This window comes from Octopus bimaculoides, chromosome 10, assembly GCF_001194135.2.
Source record: "Octopus bimaculoides isolate UCB-OBI-ISO-001 chromosome 10, ASM119413v2, whole genome shotgun sequence".
Taxonomy (NCBI): Eukaryota; Metazoa; Mollusca; class Cephalopoda; order Octopoda; family Octopodidae; genus Octopus; species Octopus bimaculoides.
Window position 1 is genome coordinate 25,231,450 of NC_068990.1, and position 14,734 is coordinate 25,246,183.

Consider the following 14,734-nt stretch of genomic DNA (forward strand, 5'->3'; position numbering starts at 1 on the left):
AGCAAACCCACTCATGTGACAATTTTCTTTTTAGGAAAAGTAGTAAAATATGACAGAACAATAATGTGAGAAGATAGCAACACTGGGGAGGGGGGAAAGCTGTAAAATAAAATATAATGGAAAAAATAGATCTTGCTTCAGAGATTCAAATCTTACAATGTAAATAAAGAAAAAGTACTTACTTGGAAATGTAGAATAATAGTCCATATTAGTCCTAGAGTTAATTTAGGGTTTCCATCAACTATTTCATCAGCTCGAATATTTACAAGTTTGATCTGAAATGAATAGAGTATAAAAGATTTAAATTATAAGAGCAAAGAAAAGGGAGGGACATATATACATGTACAGTAGTACCTCATTTTACGAGGACCCGCTTTGTGAGACCCTGGATTTATGAGTTTTATTTTCTGTTTAATGTGTTTTCGCTTTATGGGCATTCTCCAGGAATGAATAAACTCGTATATCGAGGCATTACTGTATTTATATATAAGTTCTACATACATCTACAGATGCAATATTTGGTCACATCATCAGCATTGTATCCTAGGGTTACTGGGTGTTTCAGCTCTTACAACATACACCTCCATTTAGGTGACTCAGCCTTAGGCCTGTGTCCAAGTGAAATTCTGCTGACTCCACTGATTATGACTATTCAACCAGAGCCATTTGGAAGCTTTCTTGGCCTCCTCTACATTATTCTTGATGATTTGTTTGTACATTCCTGTAATGCCCAGGAATTCATAGGTGTTCACTCTGGAAATTACCTGTGAACCCTTAATTGGCAAACACTTGTGTCCCTACATATCACACACACATACACATGATGGGCTTCTTTCAGTTCCTCTTCCAAATCCACTCACAAGGCTTTAGTCAGCCTGAAGTTTAATAGAAGATACTTGCCCAAGATGTCATGCAGTGGGACTGAACCTCAAACTTTGTACTTGGGAAGCAAATTTACATAATTACATGTGTGTGTGGGGGGGGGGGTTCAAACAGCAGTTTGAAACCACACCACTTCTATTTGTGAAGTAAAGAAACTTTAGTGAGACATAAAAGGGAGACAACCTTAATGCTGCTACACAGCCACCACCAGATTTTAACTTCTTCAATTCTCCTTCAGATGTATTGACATCAACAATGCAGGATCCAGTCTGATACAGGGAGTGAAAAGGAAAACTATACTCATGGCTCTAGCCATCAACTAGGATTACTAGCTTTTTGAATGAGGTTGGGTCCATATTGTTGTGATTTTGGAAAAGGGCCAGAGATTTCTAGTAGGGATATGTCATTCATAACCAAGACAGAGACCTCTTCAGCATACCTCATTTTTTCCAGGATGTCCAAGATATTATCAACAACACCAACAGGTTGATGAAGGACCACTGTTGAGCAACTTGCGCTGCAGAGTTCACTATCAGACATGGTGCAAGAAGACACCAGATACATAATGTCATACACAACAAAGAAGGATTGGTCAAACCCAGCAAGGTCTGAGACAACCATGTAATCATGTGATCCCCCACCATCATCACACACATCATGTGGTCTATTAACTGTTCTCATTTGAATCCTCTGAACTGCAGCATCTATAGTAGTGATGTGGGAGGTGTATGGGTCAGCAGTCTTACATTGCAGAGGACTGGTTGGGATTTGTTGTCTTGGACGTAGTAGACAGCTTTGACAAGAAATAAGGGAAGGGGTATCTGATCTAGTCATCATTGGAGCTGGCAAATTCACTCACAAGGCTTTGGTCAGCTCAAGGCTATAAGAGGCACTTGCCCAAGGTATTACGTAGTGGAACTGAATCCCCAAGCAGCCATGCCTACAATAACATTATATATATATATATATATATATATATATGAAGAATAATAATAAATGGAGCAAAACACATATAAACAAAAGTTCCTTTAATTCCTACATATCTTTCAAAATATATGTGCACTCTACTCCAAATATATGTGCAATTCCAGCACCTCTTACTTCTTTGGAGTAGAGTGCACATATATTTTGAAACATATTTAGGAATTAAAGGAACTTTTGTTTATATGCGTTTTGCTCCATTTATTATTATTATTCAAATCTACTCAAAATGCATCACTTTAACTTGGTATTTCTACCTATAAAACGGGTGTGATATCCTGTTTTTTTTTTTGTGTGATTTTGCTACCCATGGTAACTCTTAACATATTTACATTGTCAAGGTTTTTTTTAAACCGAGATAATACTAATATATACATAAATTAATATATATATATAAAACATACATTAACATATATATCCTGGGAGGACAGATTCAATATTTCTCACAGCTGAAGAAAAGCAAATATCAAGACTGTCAACAAGGCACTTGTCCTTATTCCCTATTGAAGTTGATTGTCATGGCTTTCGAGCTATAAATGTGTGCTATTTTCTGCAGAAGGCTGGTCTGGAACCCAGCTAACTGAAGAAAGCCAGCAAGGAAGTAGGCATGGCAGTTGAAACCAGCTCAAAGTGGGTGTAGTTGACAAAAGATTGCAAGTGAAACTCTTTTGCAGGCGAAAACCAAGTCAGTCAACACTGTCCCACTGAGGCAGAGTATACAGGCTCAGGTGTGAAACACTTGTGATCCTGAGATATTTGCTTGTGATACACAAGGATTTTTGACATAGTGGTTGATTTAGAGAAACTTGCAAATCCTCTGAATAGCTCCTACAGTTTCTGCAAGGAACAAACGATTTATTTCATCTATCATTTATTACTTTCTATATAAATAAATAATTTATAAATGGAGTAAATAAAGAGAATGCAATGCATCCAATAGAGTTTATTCATTCAGTTAAATCTGAGGTTTCTCACTATTGTTACCATCGGCACAACATTTTCTCTTAGCACAGTGACTAGTAAAAGGGAGAAATATGAAGCAGAGAGTAGTGCTGGAGGGGAAGACTTAGATTCAAAATATATGTGAATAGGTTTGTGAAGAAACACATACGTATATGCAAACGTGTATGTGTATGTATATATATATATATGCATGTTCATATGTATGCAGTGAAAAAAATGAGTGAGTGTTTATATATATATTGTTTTTGTAGGCTCTATTTCTACTTTTCTCCCTACATACATAAATTAGTTCACTATTCTCACCACACACATACATACGTAACAGAGAGGGAGGGGGGGATATAAGGAAATTTCTAAAGGTGAATTTAGATGTCAACACGAATTATTTACCATTTCCTAGAATGAACAAAAGAACAGAAGAGTCAAAAATTAATGGAGCAGTATCAGTGGAATCAGTCACAGACATTTCACCATTTCTCAGTGTGCTGAGATTTGATGCCAAATGTTGCAGGTGATGACGGGTTATTCTTCTCTGCATTGATTCTGACCTTTGCAACTAGCATCAGGTGTGAGGGGGGGGGGAGGCATTGCCTGTATGACTCATCGAAGGTGTGCTGGGTTCGATGACTCATCAATAATATACACACTCATGCAGGTACCTACATAATATACACAAACATATATACTGATATACATACACACTGATGTATGTGCTAACGTTAATTTCAAATTGTGGCACAAGGCCAGCAATTTCGGGGGGGAGGGGGCTCAATTACATCAACCCCAATGCACAGGTGGAACTTATCTTATCAGCCCCGAAAGGCTGAATGGCAAAAATTCAGCAAAATATATACATACTAATGTATGTAATATACACACAGATGCAAGTAATAATGTACACACTGACATATGTATACTAATATACACCTAAGTATGCACACTGAAATTATTGTTTCTTCTGATATATATACTGATGTATGTACAAATAATATACACAACTAACATATGTAATTAATATACACTCCAACACTGTTTCAGCTTATGTATTTATATACACACATACATACATACATACACAGATATACACATGTATGTGCTAGTATACACATAATGCTTGTTGTTTCTATTGTGTTTCAGAGGTGTGTGTATATATGTAGTCATGCAGACAATTTGTTGTCTAGAAAGAAAAAGGTTGTAAGGGATACACATACACAGTATTTCACTGTATACATACATGTGAACATGCATGTATGTACATAAGCGTGTATATACATATGTGTGTGTGTGTGCATGTATGCAGTGCAATAATATATTAAGTACATAGTGTGTAATTACAGAGAAAAAAAACAAACTAAGAGGTTAAAAGAGCACCATGCGTATAAAAGGGGAAGAGAGGAAAGTAAAGGATGAAGGGGAGAGAAAGAGAGAGACAAAGAGGGAGGGAGGAAGAAAGAAGAGACAAGAAGAGGTGAGAGAAAAGGAAGGAAAAATATGAGGGAGAGATGAAAGGGGAGGAGAAAAGAGGAGACAAGGAGGGAAACAGGCAGAAGAGAGGCTGTAGACTATGTGTAAGTTTATCAGGAAGCAGAACTGGGTTGCAAAGCAAACTTCTTGACTATTTGGCCATTTGTATCAACATGTCCTGGGTATGACGTTCCAGTTCTGGAGAGCATGAAGTCACCCCATGATTACCATCACTCCCAGGTCCATTCTGACCTGGATCAATAATACCTGTCAATGGATTAATTCAGTGGTTTTCAACTATTTTTTTTTTATCTAAGGATTCCTGTGATTCCTATTTCATTCTGGTGGACTTGATACTTAAAAACTAGTTTTATAGAGACTTCTTTTGAAATTCTTATTTTTCTGAAAGAAACCTAGCAGTTTCTTGCAATACGTACAAAATTTTTCATGAACCCTTAAAATACTACAGTGGACCCAATTTACTATTTTGCTTGTGTGGATCCAAAAAATCTTATATGGACTGCAAGGGGGCATATGAACCCCAGTTGAGAACCGCTGGTTAAATAGACTGAGGTAAGGGTAGATTGAGCTCCTTAGCAATCAATATAGGCAAAGAAGAACTCCAAAATTAATGCCCTCTTCCGAAGTGCCCTAAGCCTGCAAGGAAGAATATGGCTGATGAAACTAATATGAGGTACGTCCAATAACATAGGTTCATACCATGGAGGCAACTATCTCATGTTGTTGTGCATTCTGCTGCATGTGGAGGTGTAGGGAAATTATGATGATCAACATAGATATTTGTACACTTTATCTAATCTTTACTCTTTTCCATACCAATGCACCTGAGGCAGGGCCGGGTTCAGACCCATAGAGGCCCTAAGCACTTAAAAGATTTTGGTGCCCTCAGGTATATGTAAATAATTCAAAATGTAAATGATAATAAACCATAAAACAAATTTTCATTATCCAAAATGAAACAAAACTCACAGTAAGATGGAAAATAATGTTTATTTTTGCATGCTTCTATCCTATTTATATTTGAAAAGTTTTCTCCTTTTTTTTTTATTGCAAAGAGTTCAATGACATTGTTAAAATTAATTTTATGTAAAACTTATGCTTCTATACGTAGTAGAGATAAGGTATTATAAATATTATTTTAGCAAGTTTAAAGTGATTTCTTTTGTGCCGTAAACCATTTTCATTTCCATGGTGCCCCTGTCCCTTAATGCCCTAAGCACGTGCTTATTTTGCTTAATGGGTTAATCCAGTGCTGACCCAAGGACAGACTCAGTTCTATGAAGCAAGATTCCGCTTTTAAAGTGATCTAAATTAAAATCTCCCATCAAAATTTCATGTTAATTTAGGTTTCAAACACCTTTTTAACAATGACAAATTTATTTAACCAACATTCTTTATTATTTTCAAAAATTATTTGAAACAAAGGTAGAGTCTTTCAAAAGAAATATGGTAAGAAAAAGGTTAAAGAAATTTAGCATAACACATTAGATAACAAATCTGGTTCTTAGACTCAGAAGTACAACCTGTCAGAAGAGGCTTCTACACGCTTTACATCGAACCAATTCAACTCACAAGGTTTGGGTTCAATCCAAGACAAGAGTAGAAAGGTTGAAGATGTCTACTCAAGGCACCATGCTGTACGATCAAATCAAGAACCTCCTGATAAAGTGAAATTCTTAATCAGACATGTGCCATATTTTACACACTCTCCCTCTCCCTCTCTCTCTCTCTCTCTCTCTCTGAAGTCCCTAAATGTTTACTGCCAAAGGAATTTAGATTAAATAGAAAAGGTTTTTTTTTTAATTACCCTAAGCTAATGAAAACAAAAACAAACAAGCCAAAAAAACTGCTAGATGGTATGCAAAGTTTAATTCCAGAAATAGATTGACTGCCAACTTACCCCTTTATACCGTAAAAAATCCAGTGATATCTGAACATTTTGCATTTTGTGAAAACGCATGTGTCCTCTTTCTCTCGGCTGTAGGTAAAAAGATTTTTAAATACTTCATATATGACATACATACAATATATATATATATTTATACAGATATATGTTAATCAATGAAAGAACATTAATGAGAAACAAGGAAGGGAGACAACTCAGAAAAATTTAATAAAGTATAAAATAAAATATACTGGAACTGAATTCTTTCATTTGACTTAGAGACAGGTTTAGTCTCTGAGCACTCGTCATCATTATTATTATTATTATTGTTGTTATGGAAAGTGTGTGAAATGTATCCCTGTAGTTATAGGTGCATTAGGAACAATCCCTAAAGATTTGAACAGATGGATAGAGGAAATAGGCATAAAACCTAGTTTAGTGCAGCTCCAGAAACCAATATTATTAGGGACAGCTAGGATAGTTAGGAAGGTTCTTGGCAACCAAGATTATTAGTTGTAGTCTGATGTTAGGAATTTTTTTCCAACAGTCTAATCTGTTGTGCGTAAATGAAATAATAATAATAATAGATAAGGCATATTACAGAGATATTTTTTATCTTTTACTAACAGAATTGCACATGTGTTTGCACTGAACCAGCCAATCAGCATTGGCTTACTTAACCATTCAAATGGTAGTGATTTGAACACCACCATCCCCAACAACAACGACAAACTTTACATAAACCTTTTCCTATGTTGTTCTAGTTGTTTTTTTTTTTTCTTTCAATGCCAAAGGAAGTAGAGTGGCTAAACATGTTGAAGAGAATCCCTCACTGCAAATAGACAGTCTGCACTTAATTATGTTAATTATAGGTGCAAGCATAGCCGTGTGCTTAAGAAGTTTGTTTCCTGACCACATGGCATCATGAGTGCTTCTAATATAGCCCTAGGCTAACCAAAGCCTTCTGAGTAGATTTGGAAGACAAACTGAAAGAAGCCCACTATACACATATATACATACATATGCCACTCTCCTTCACACTCCCATGAACTAACTAATCCATGCTACTGTCCTCACATCCACCTTCCTGTCACTTGATGTTAAGCCTTGACATTGTCACCACCATCTCTTTTCTCCAACTGGGATAACCATATATCTCTCTGACAGCCTAACACTTATTCCTGTCCCTCTATCATACTTTCATTTCTCATCGTCTAGCATAAAGCCACTTCCCTCAATATTACTACTCCCTATCTCAGTTGGGAAATCTTTTCTAGTGAGTTACTTGGTGATCTTACCAGCACCATAGAAACAAAGTATCCAGTACACTCTGTAAAGTAGATGACATAGGAAAGGAATCCAGTATAGAAACTCTGCTAAAGAAGACACTGGAGTTTGGTGCAGTCTTCTGACTAGCCAGTCCCTGTTGAACTGTCCAACCCAAACCAGCATAGAAAACAAACATTAAATGATTATAATATACATGTGTGTGTGTTTGTATGTTTGTGCCTTTGAAACTGGATATCACTTGAGAGTTGTAAACAAGTGCCACTGTTAAACAAACAGTCCCTTGTTTCTAGTCTTCCATAAAAACATGCCAAGCTATGGGAAAATATTTTGCTTGGAAAGAAGTGAAGGTTAGTGACAGGAAAAGCATCCAGCCATAGAAAATCTGTCTCAACAAATTCCATCAACTCTTTGCAAGTATGGAAAAGTCACTGCTAAAACTCACCACTACAAAAACTCCCCTCCCACCTCATGAGTTTACAAGTGAGCCTCTATATGGTTGCTTGACCTGCTAGAGATAACAGTTGAATATGCCTCAAATTACATCCAACCCTTTTTATATACAAAGAGACAAAATAGTCATAGATAAAAATGAACTCAATCCTAAAGGTGCATCATCAGTGCTGACCATGGGTTAAACAATAGCAATTCTGGAGAATTGATAGAATACTTACCAGTGTTTCATGAGAGAGAACTTCTAAGAGAGAAATCAAATTGTGCCCATCTTTCAGATCATCAAACAACTCAGAAATCCTCCGAGAAGCCTAGATATAAAAGAAAATTAAAAGATTATTAGAGAATTAGTGAATGTAGCAAGTAAATTTGACTGATTATATATTTATTTAATGACAATTATTGCAATGGAGGAGAGAAAGTAAAAGAAAGGGGAGTGAAAGAGAGAGATGAGGAGATGAGAGAGAGGGCCATAAGAGAGAAGGGATGCGATAAAAGACTGAACGAGGCAAAAATGTGACACAGAGGGAGGGGAATAGGAAGAGATGATGAGAGAAAGGGTGGAGAGGCAAAAAAGGTGTGAGAGAGAAAGAGAGAGAGACTGCATGTGTGTATGTGTGAGCATGTGTGTGAGAGAGAGACAGACAGACAGAGCAAGAGAAAGTTATTTCTGAAGTTAAAAATAACAACATCACATTTACTGAAAAATACCGGGATTACCAAGACACTACAGAACATTCTATTCTGCCAATGAATACTTTTATTTTATTTCATTTACAGAACTGATGCTCAATTCTTCATTATAGTTATCTATTATCTTGAGACTTTACTCAACCATTAAGTAAAGTTTCATAAGCAAGCATGAACTCTTTCTTGAAATCAGCCAAGATTTACTTAGCAGTCATCACATACTACAATGTACAGTCGTTAGAAAACTTCTAAAAAAAAAAATGGATCAGCAGATCACGACATTCATCCATCTGTTAACCAGATGTGTTACTGGGTTAGTCCTGATTAAAATGCTGTAATAATGAGTTTTGGTTATATTTGTAATTTCAGCATAGCATTGTTTGTTTGTTAGAAACTCAAAGCTTGGTTGTATTTAGAGCCTTCCATTCCATGTTAAGAAGTCTGATGAAGTCCAGGTGTGGTTGAGAAGTTTACTTCCCAAACACATGGTCTTGGGTTCAGCCCCACCATGCAGCAACTCAGACAAGTGTCTTCTACTACAGCCCCAGGCCAACCAAAGCCTTGTGAGTAGATTTAGTAGATGGAAACTGACAGAATCCTGTTATGTGTGTGTGCGCACATGTGTATTATTTCTTGTGTGCAGTTAGGTGTATAACTAGTTCTGGTGCATTTGATGTGTTAAGATAATGTAATAATGTATTCTCCTGAAGAACTGTTCTGGATTTGCATCTAATTGCCCAATGAACACCCATTTCAGAGGATGTTAATAGTCACAATGGTGAAGCGAGCATAGGGAACAAATAGTATAAGCTGCATCTTGTGTTTATCATAATTTTTCATATACACACACGTGTGTATGTGTTTGTGTCTCCTTGTCTTGACATCATGTGATAAATGTGAGTGACAGCATCATACTGGTAGTGTTCTAATCTTCCATGGAAAGATATTAAGTCTTGGAGAAATATTATTTTATTTCGAAGCAGAGGAAGGTTGAAGACACAAGAGGCACCTAACTACAGAAAAATCTACAAGAAGTTCTGTTCAGCCCATGCCAGGCATGAAAATATGGATGCTAAAATGATGGTAAGATTCATCATATGGCTCTGAGCTGAACCCCACTGAGTGATAGCTTGAAGGTGGACTGTGCCACTTCTTGGACAGAAGACATTGCACAGACTGGTTCACAACACAACCACTACGTAGCTCTCCTTCAATAGTCGACTGTGTCTTCTGAGTTCGGTTGCAAAACATTCTAAGGAATTTCAATAGGATATTGCAAGTGAGAGGGGTCAACTATCTCAGTCAGAGAGAAAGACTATATGAGGAATGAGTTATGTAGAAGATGCAAACTGGGAATTGAAACCGAAATGGCAAATGGCTTTTGAAGAATTTAGCACCACTCCCTACATAGAAGATACTAATTAACTCATTAAAAGGCAATAATTAAATGATTGTATGAAAAAAAAGATAATGATAATAATAATAAAGTATGAAAAATAACCATGAGACTGGGTGGGTGTAACAGATTAAATACACCCACACCATATATTTGGTGTGTGTGTGTTATTCAAAGTGTTTTGATTCCAACTAAGCTCCGAGTCAAAGTTGGTGACTAAAGCTTGTAAAATCTGTGTACTGTCCATTGTTTTGTTAACAAAAGGAGGAAGTAGTTTAAAATGATCATGTTTAATGGCTAACTAGTTTAGTTAGACTTAATTATCAGGGCTACATTTAGTTGACTGTTATTACTTAACATACCATTGAGTCATAGGAAAACATTGGCCAATGACTGAACTAACGAACTGTTGGTAACTAACAGTGGCTTTCAATGTGAAACAACACCTTCTTGTGTGATTGAGAGTGGTGGGAGAGAGTGAGTGAAAGAATGAGAAAAGGAGAGAAAAGAAGTTTGGTTCATTTTAATCCTTTAGTTTGATCAACCTTTCTCTTACAGCTTATATAACTCATAAATCAAAGATGGATTCCAATTTTAATATCAATAGATGAGACAAGTCTTTTTAATCTTTAATCTTTTACTTGTTTCAGTCACTGGACAGTGGCCATGCTGGGGTACCACCTTGGACGGTTTAGTCAAACAAATCAACCAGTAGTTTTTTTTTTCCAAGTCTGGTACTTATGCTATTGGTTGCTTTTCCCAAACTATTAAGCTACAGGGACATAAACAAACCAACACCAGTTGTCAAGTGGTGGTGAGACAAACACAAAGATACACACACGCATAAATATACATGATGGGCTTCTTTCAGTTTCCATCTACCAGATCCACTCACAAGGATTTGGTCAGCTCAAGGCTATATTAGAAGACACTTGCCCAAGGTGCCATGCAGTGGGACTGAACCTGGAACCAAGTGGTTGGGAAACAAGCTTCTTACCACACTTGCACCTATAATTTAATTCCAATTTAATGCATTCCAATCTTTAATAGATGAGACAAGTCTTTTTGCAAGACTAAGATATTAGTCTATTTGCAGACCATTCTCATCAGAAAAGCCAGCAACCAGGTGACCAACTAGATGAACTGGGGCATATTTAACACTATTGAACATGTCTCAGTTTATACAGAAACCATGTTAAACAACTGAAATGGTTACAAATCAAATGGTTTGACAAGAAAATTCAGAAGCAAGAGTAAAAGAGGCAGCTGTAGACCATAAAAAAAGGTCACTTTGCTAGGAAGTTCTCGTATCAGACACAATCAACAGTCAATGCTAAGGGCAAGAAACTTGCTTCTGTTAAAATTCTCAAAGAATGAGAAGCCACTGATGCATAACAGAAAAATAAAAGTTTCTGGTAAAACTAGCTGCATATAAAATCATATAAAATCACTGAGAAAGGAAAGATGAAGGAGATGGGTTTTTTTTATGACAATTCCTATTATCTTTAGGATTTTAGAAATGAGGACCAGAAGGCAGTAATTGGAGGGATTAAACAGAAATCCCTTACTTGGGAATGAAACATATTGCATCTACATATAGATTAGGGTAAATCTTAGTGTAGGGAGAAGAAAGGAATATCCTCACCACTGATGAAGTGGTGAGGATATAAGTTAGGGGTGGATCCCTGTTTGGTGATTAATGGGACAGACTGAAGGTACAAGCTGAGGGGGGAAGCCCAAGGATGGGGTTGAGGTAAAGGGTCAAGGGAATGGGCTAAGGAAAGGGGCTGAGGGGATGGATTAATGGTGGGGCTTAATAGTAGGGATACCATCAGGATCAGTCACCTTGCTAAATTTAAGTGATCAACCAGTTTCTTTATTTTTCTAAGTTGGCAATTGTGTGTATGGCAAGGGGTCAATGTATCCAGCCATAGACGCAGCTCATACTTCAGAGTTGTTGATTGACAGTCATTTTGTCTACCTTCTTTAATGAATAAATGGTGGTTGATGTATTGTATACTTTAGGAAAGGTGTGTGGAATCAAGTTTGGTGGAGCTTTGTTATTTGTGGGAGGAGGGGTGCAAGGGAGTGCAAGTGACAGAGAAAGTGTGTGTGTGTGCGTGCGAGTGTGTATGTGAGTGAATGAGTATATGGTGATGTATGAGAATGTGTATGTAATATGTATGAGAGTGTGGGTGTGCGATTGGGGTGGGGGCATGAGTAGGGTGTGTGAGTTTGTGGGGATGTGAGTGTTTGTGAAAGACTGGATATATATATGTAAGTGTTTGTGAGAAGGTGTACATAAGTGTGTGTGCAAACGAGAGTGTCTGTGAGCAAGAACATGTGAGTGAGTGAGTGAAAGAGAGCATGTGAGAGAGCATGTGTTGTAAGCAAAATTGCTAGCAAATGTGATTTCTTTATCAGCAGGTATCCTATTTACAGAATCATTTTGGTTGAGGAGCGGCAACATGGATACAAGCTTTAAATTAGTTGAGACCCTCTTGGCAAGGGACCAGAAGACCAAGATGCAGTTTGGGAGATGAGAGAGTTTGCACACAGTGCAATGCATATAAGGTATCTTTTGCTTGCTCTTCTGATGATTATCATGCAGGCATTATGGTGGTGAGTGATTTTCTTTGGATATGGTAAACAGTTTTGTTGGTTTGTACAGCTGCAAGCCACTTGAAGGTCTGGGAATTATGGCAGAAACCTAGGAGGTATCAGCTACCGAGTTAGATGATATGAAGTAGCTGAGATTTGGAGCAAGGGCTGTTGTTGTTGTAGTTAGCAGTTAAATATATTTATAACTAATCTGGGATTCAATGGTGAAAATATATACACACACAGACATATATATATATATATATATACACACACATATTTACATTTAAATAAAAGATTAGTGCAAAGGTTTTTATCCATTTTCATAATATACACATTTTACATATACAGACACCAAAGCTTAGTAGTTATGCGCACACACAACAAACGTGTGTGTTTGATGTTTTTTTTTTTTTGTATTCCAGCCATTGGAATGCAGCCATGCTGGGCGACCACCTTGAAGGGTTTTTAGCCAAATAAACTGAACCCAGTGTTTATTTTCCCTTTCTTTTAAGGCCTGGTATTCGTTTTCTCTTATTCTATTGGTCTCTTTTACAAAACCACTGAGTTATGGAGACATACATGAACCAACACCGGTTGGCAGGTGGTGTTGGATGACAAACACAAAGACACACAGATAATAGATGTATTTGACTGTGGCCATGCTGGAGCACCACCTTTAGTCAAACAAATTGGCTCCAGGACTTATTCTTTGTAAGCCTAGTATTTATTCTGTCGGTCCCTTTTGCCAAATAGCTAAGTTATGGGGGTGTAAACACACTGACATTGGTTGTATAGCAATGGGGACAAACACACATACACAATGGGCCTCTTTCAGTTTCCGTCTACCAAATCCTCTCACAAGGTTTTGGTCGACCCAAGGCTATAGTAGCAGACACTTTCCCAAGGTGCCATACAGTGGGACCAACCCCAGAACCATGCGGTTAGGAAGCAAGCTTCTTACCACACACCCACTCTTGCACCTATAAATATATTTATGACAGGCTTCTTTCAGTTTCTTCCATCTACCAAATCCACTCACAAGGCTTCGATCAGCCTGAGACTATAGAAGGATACATTTGCCCAAGGATTCACATAGTAGGACTGAGCCCAGAACCATGTGGTTGAGAAGCAAACTTCTTACCACACAGCCACATCATCCTCATCATCATCATTTGATATGTTTTCCATGCTGGTATGGGTTGGACAGTTTGACAAGAGCTGACAAGTCAGAAGACTGTACCAAGCTCTGCTGTCTACTTTAGCATGGTTTCTACTGCTCAAAGGCCTTCCTAATGCCAACCATTTTACAGTGTGTACTGGGTGTTGGGTTTTTTTTGTGGCACCAGCAGCAATGAGACCACCAAATAACTTTCAAGACAAGACTCTTCCGTTACTGTTGTTATTACTATTATTATTAAGGCAGTGGAGTTGAGCAGAGAATCATTACAGCATTTGAAGAAAAATACTTTGTGGTATGTATTCCAGCTGTTTACATTGAGATCAAATCCAGCCAACCTCAATTTTGCCTTTCACCTCTCTAGAGTTGATAAAATACTAGTCAAGTACTGAAAATGATTGTATTGACTAATTCTCATCCTCAAATTGCTGGCTTTGTGCCAGTAGGAAGGATTCTTATTAAGACAAAATGGCAGAACTGTTAGCACACTTGGCAGAAAGCTTAGTGACATTTCATCTGTCTTTATGCACAGAGCTCAAATTCTGCTAAGGTCACCTTGGCCTTTCATCCTTTTGGGCTTGATAATATAAGTACCAGTCTAGTACTGGGGTTGGTGTAATCAACTTACACCTCTCCCCAATTTTAAGCCTTGTGTCTATAATAAAATTATTATTACCTCCGTCTTATTATTATTACCCCCGAGGAGGCATTGTTTCCAGTTGTGTTTGATTGTTTGTTTGTCTGTGGACAAGATATCTCAAGAACTGCTGTATGGATTCGGATGAAACATTCAGGGATGTTTGACCTCGTGACTGGCACAAACTGATTAAATTCGGAGATTGATCTGGTACCAGACAAGGATTCTGGATTATTTTTTCTGTTTTTTTAATTAATTTTTGAGAGTGGTCAGGTTCACTTTTAGTATTTTTGT

General features: G+C 37.3%; 1 protein-coding gene across 9 annotated transcripts in view; it reads right to left on the bottom strand.

The window, feature by feature from the left end:
• Positions 1-14,734, bottom strand: part of LOC106880762 (plectin) — a 114,752-nt gene that overhangs the window by 36,869 nt on the left and 63,149 nt on the right. For all 9 annotated transcript variants that reach the window (XM_052971081.1, XM_052971089.1, XM_052971085.1 and 6 more), the window contains 3 exons: positions 8,158-8,247; positions 6,212-6,289; positions 183-275 (listed from right to left, as the gene is read on the bottom strand). In XM_052971081.1, the coding sequence (XP_052827041.1) occupies positions 183-275; positions 6,212-6,289; positions 8,158-8,247 (261 nt within the window). The remainder of the gene's footprint in view (positions 1-182; positions 276-6,211; positions 6,290-8,157; positions 8,248-14,734) is intronic.